Source organism: Buceros rhinoceros, unplaced genomic scaffold (assembly GCF_000710305.1).
Source record: "Buceros rhinoceros silvestris isolate BGI_N320 unplaced genomic scaffold, ASM71030v1 scaffold16751, whole genome shotgun sequence".
Classification (NCBI taxonomy): Eukaryota; Metazoa; Chordata; class Aves; order Bucerotiformes; family Bucerotidae; genus Buceros; species Buceros rhinoceros.
The window spans coordinates 61,499-66,459 of record NW_010395003.1 but is presented as its reverse complement, the minus strand read 5'-3'; the positions used below and the strand labels follow the sequence as shown (position 1 = coordinate 66,459).

Sequence of the window (4,961 nt, the reverse complement as noted above, 5' to 3'; positions counted from 1 at the left end):
GTCTGTAAACCATCGCTGTAGTGCCCTGTAGGACAGACACGAATTAGAAGCTCATTTCTACAGCAGAATCTCTTGAGAGCTCCTGAAACACTTAATTAGATCCATTTACTAAACTAGAATAGAAATACTTTATAATGTGTTCATAATAATTATTATTAAATATTTTACAATCTCAAGTTTTTCTAAACAGCCTGAGTAGTTCTGAATGTGGCAATTTATGCATTAAAATGAGAACATGAAAATATATTATTTGTCAATTCACAATCTGAACAGTCACAAAGCTGTTCAAGTCACTCTAACAATACATTAACTTTTTACTCGAAAGCTAAACCTCCTTTAAACAGTCAAAATAAGATCTAAAACCAAGCTAGTACTGTGCTGCTAAAACAAACACCCTCCACCCCCAAACACATAAGATTTTATATATGGCAATGAGTTAGAAGTTCAAACTTTCCAGCTACAGCGATCATGCAGCCTTGCAGGGGGCAGCCCTGAGGCTGAGCACCCCTCCAGGAGGCACAAAGCAGAGGCTTGCACAGAAGTCGCCCTGTCCTGTCTCATCAGCTGGTGACATACCTTTGAAGGACATGACAAAACCAATCAGAGTTTGGGATTTTCATTCCCAAGGGAGCATCTGGCTCCTACCCACAGCTGTGGACCTCTCGGGCACACATTCCCACACCGTCCTAGCACTGTGGTTCTTCGCTCCCACTCCTTTCCACAGTAAACCACTGCATGGGGGCATACCCAAAACACTTTGGGTATGGACAGACCTATAAAATTAGACCCATAATAATTTTTTTTTTTCTTGCCAACTGGGTGCCTCAACTGGCTCCTCAAGACCAGGCAAGCATTAGCCTGTGCAGACATGGGAGCAAGGGAGGAGAGGGCAGGACTGCAGGAGTGGCAGCCATGGCCTGACTTAAATACATGGTTTAGCATGCCTGTGGTAAAGCCTCTGTGAATGTACCTGTTAGTGAAGGGACAAGAAATAAATTCAAAATGAATACCAAGGGAATATCATGGTGCAAATTTCAGAGCTTAATGCAGTTAAAGGTTAATGGAAGATGTCTTTCCTTGGCGTTTCATGTACTTATTGTAAATGGCTGATCTCACCATTTCCTCTGTACTGCCACCTTCTTCAGTCCTTTAAGTTCAAACAAGAATAATAGTTATGAAGTCACAGGAATTACCAGTGAATCAGGGGGAGTGCAGCAGTCTAGGAAGACTACGTTTACTTTTGCGATTTGCTTGCCGTTTGTGTTTCTAAACTGCTAATGCACATACAGCTGACTAATAATGGAAAAACTCAGACTTCTTGCCAGCCACGCCACTCCTTGCCATCAAGCATTCTGGATGCCAAGGACACTTCCATCTGGTGTTAACCCAGTACAACAGTAACTCCTGTGAGGTAGAAAATGGAGGTTTAGGATTTTTAAATTCAGAAAAGTCTTGGTAAAGGCACTTAAGCATAGAAAATCCCTGGACAAACCCGACAGCTTGAGAGTGAAGGTATTATCTGAGCCAGCTGTTCATATTGACAGCTCCAAGATAACACTTGCAACAAACAGGTTTGAGATCAGCCAGAGTTTTGTGAGAGCTTTCTGCTGGACTAGAAACAGCATAGCAGCATTGCTCAATTTCAATTAACCATTCAAAGTTAAATAAGAAACAAGATTAACCCTTCGAGGTTAAACAGCAGCCTCTCAACTTCACTCCAGATGGGCTGGCTGCATTTTTGACAGAAGTCATTGCCAGTAAGCGCTGATTTACTTTGTGGCTATATCCCATTTCAAATGAGCTCATAAGAAGCAACTCCAAATTTCTGTGCAGAAATGCATTGGGACCTCAGGAAAAAAAAAAAAAAAAAGAAGGCAAACCCAAACAAACCCAACAGCTACATCACCTCCCAGTAACTTCAGCTTTGCAGGGAAAAAGGAGAGGCAGGGTAGGTTTTGCCAAGAGGCTCGGGCTGTGCTGCATAGCCTCAAAATGACTTAACAACTCTCTTCAGCCCTTTTCTCCATTTAGCCAGGCAGCCTGTCCTCAACCCTGTCTCAGCCCCACACTGGCTCTGACCACACATTAGGATGGTCCACTTCACTAATCTGGCAAAGAAATGCTCTCTCTTTGGCTGGGTTAGCTTTCCAGTAGTTGCAAACTGAATCAGCCTTCTGCAGCACCAGAGGAGTCCAGAGCAGGACCTTCCTCTGGTTACAGCAAGCTGTTTCATCAGGTGACTCTGCATCATGTCACTTCACACTTGCTCTACTGGGAGGAATGGAAGCACAGCTTTGTCTTTCATGCGATCAGCTAAGCGTGATTTTTTTTTTTTAAACCAGAAAAGCTGAAGCTACTTTCAGTTGGCTCTGCAGTAGTTCAGCTATGAGTCCCTGCCTTATCAGCTAAAACCTAACTCCAGGTTTCAACCCAAGTTTACCCAGAGTTTGAAAATGACAGCAAAGAGCTCCCCAAGAGATACTTCTGAAAAATAAATGTATGGCCAGTTGAGATTAAGATAGCTCTACCAGACTCCACACCTCACCAGAGAGGAAAAAACCCAAACCAATAAACAAAACAAACTATAAACCCAAAACAACTCTTCCCAGTGTTCCCTAACACACAGAAATCCTACAGCATGTTTCTCTCAGATATCTACCAGATTCTGAGTATTCCTTACACCACCATGGCAGAAGAGTCCTTCTCACCCCCATGGTAAGTACACAAGAATAAGACAGACACTCTTCAGCAAGCATCATCGGATCCTGGGAAAGCAGAGGACAACTTCAATACCAATAACTGGTACACAAATACATCCATATAACTTATTTAGCCCAGCCTCATGTACTTAGACTTAACTCTAAGATTATCAATCTGTACAAAATCAGTGGAAATAAATTTTTCTTTTCATCTACAAAACAACAATGAAGAGGAAAAAGGAGCAAAATCACTAGTTTCCTCCGTGCAGTTCTCTTCTGTCCATCTTTGAACACCACTTCCCCTCTCTTTGTTTTTTAAATCATCACTCTCATTATTCATTAAAAAATAATGTTTAGACTAAGATACCTGCAAAATAGCCTGGAAGAAGCAAATATGTATGACAGGCTTTGCACTAAATATGACACTGACAAAATATTCCTGAATTTTTTAAAAAGTTGCAATACAAAATATTTGAGAGAAGAATATAGGCCAAGACATTTAATTGTACAAGTTGCCAAAAATCAAGGTGCTTATTATACAGTAATTAGAAGACTGCACAGAAGTTTAGCACTCAATTTCACATATAAATTTCACAATTTCATATTAGACGACAGGCATAAAAAAAATCCTGTATCAAATTGCTTTGAAGATCTTAAACTAATTCTGTAGCAGAGAAAGGTGTTCCAAACAAACCAAACCCACAACACTGGCTAAGAGCCACTGCTCTTACTGAGTTGAACCAGACTTGGAGTTAGGTGCAGTATTTTGGGATGAAATGAGAGCAAGCAGATACAACCCCATGAGAAGAGAACATTACATTCTTGGCAGTATATTAAGACAACTCAGTGGTTTTTAGTATACCAGACTATAAAGTCAACACACATTGGAACAGCTGAAAGAAAGTTGATATCAATCTTGGCGCATTAGTTAAGAATACAAGCAAAACTGCTATTAAAGCCTGCATCACCTGTTGCAGAGTAAATCTGTAACTGTTACAATTTCCTTAACTTCAGCTTTTTCTCCTCTCAAAATTTTCAAAGCAGACCACCCATTTCTAGTGTAGTATCAAACTGACTAGGTGATTATGTATGTCAAACAGACCAGAACAAATAAACATTCAACCACATCAGATTAATTCCACTCTAAATTCCAGGTGCATCCCAAATTATTTAAATTAAATGTTGCTAATTTTAAGACACCACCAATAAAGCAATATTCAACAAATGAAACCATTATAACTCACACTTTATTCTGAATAGCCCAAAAACACACCTACTCCCTATATACCCTTCTATCCAATGTCAGAAAACAAAGCAAGATCATGCAGATTAACTGTTGAAACTGCTCTTTCCTACAAGGGCAGAACTTGAAGTATATACTTGGAAAGGTACTCGACCCTGAACAATGCTCTTGTCCAAAAACATTTAAAAACTTCTCTTCTAAAAACGATATGAAGCTGCAAAGAGGCAATAAACCCCAGTGTTTTTCTTTTTTTTCCATCCAGCTGATGCCAGGAGCAAGCTTATTGCTACCTTTATAGAAAAACAGAAATCATTAGAATTGAAACATTGATGTTATGTATCAGTATATTAATGTTTTCAGAGGCCCTTGTTCAGAACAATTAAAAAAATCTAAGACAAAATTGATTAGCTGTGAGTTTTTACCTCGGACTGCAGGTGCTGGATCACAACAGTTAATGCTTCAAACTTCTTGTTACCACTTGTCAGGAATTTTTTCAGCTGCAGGATGATTCCATTTTGGGTCTCACATTTTGTTTTGTACTGTGTCAGCTCGGCTGTTTTTGTGCCAGATGAATGCGCATCTGTGGAGGCTTGAGTCTGTATGCACGAGCTCTTGGGACTCCGCTGCTTGCCCTTATCAACTAAAACAACAATAACAAATTAACAGTCACTTTATGTTGAAGTCTTGCCAAAACTTAAGATAGGGGCAAAATTCTTACAATCACTTCCCAAAAAACTAACTACAAGAAAGGGTTATGTTAGTAGCAGACATATCATCTGCCAGGTTAATTCCTAGCACCACAACCTTGTACACAATGTTTTGCACTTCAGCTTCACCTTCACGTATTCTGTGGCTTTTCAGCATACTGTTCACTCTGTGCTTTGAATAAACATTTTCATAACATACAATATCTCTGTCACCCTACCTATCCAGTAACTTATTTCTAACATAAGAGCTTGCAGCATGGATTTCATACTTCCTGCATTATAGAGCATTGCTGAATTTAAGACCATTTTCCC

General features: G+C 39.8%; 1 protein-coding gene across 4 annotated transcripts in view; it reads right to left on the bottom strand.

The window, feature by feature from the left end:
* Window positions 1-4,961, bottom strand: part of MTUS1 (microtubule associated tumor suppressor 1) — a 90,859-nt gene that overhangs the window by 25,597 nt on the left and 60,301 nt on the right. For all 4 annotated transcript variants that reach the window (XM_010145413.1, XM_010145415.1, XM_010145416.1 and 1 more), the window contains one exon: window positions 4,365-4,582. In XM_010145413.1, the coding sequence (XP_010143715.1) occupies window positions 4,365-4,582 (218 nt within the window). The remainder of the gene's footprint in view (window positions 1-4,364; window positions 4,583-4,961) is intronic.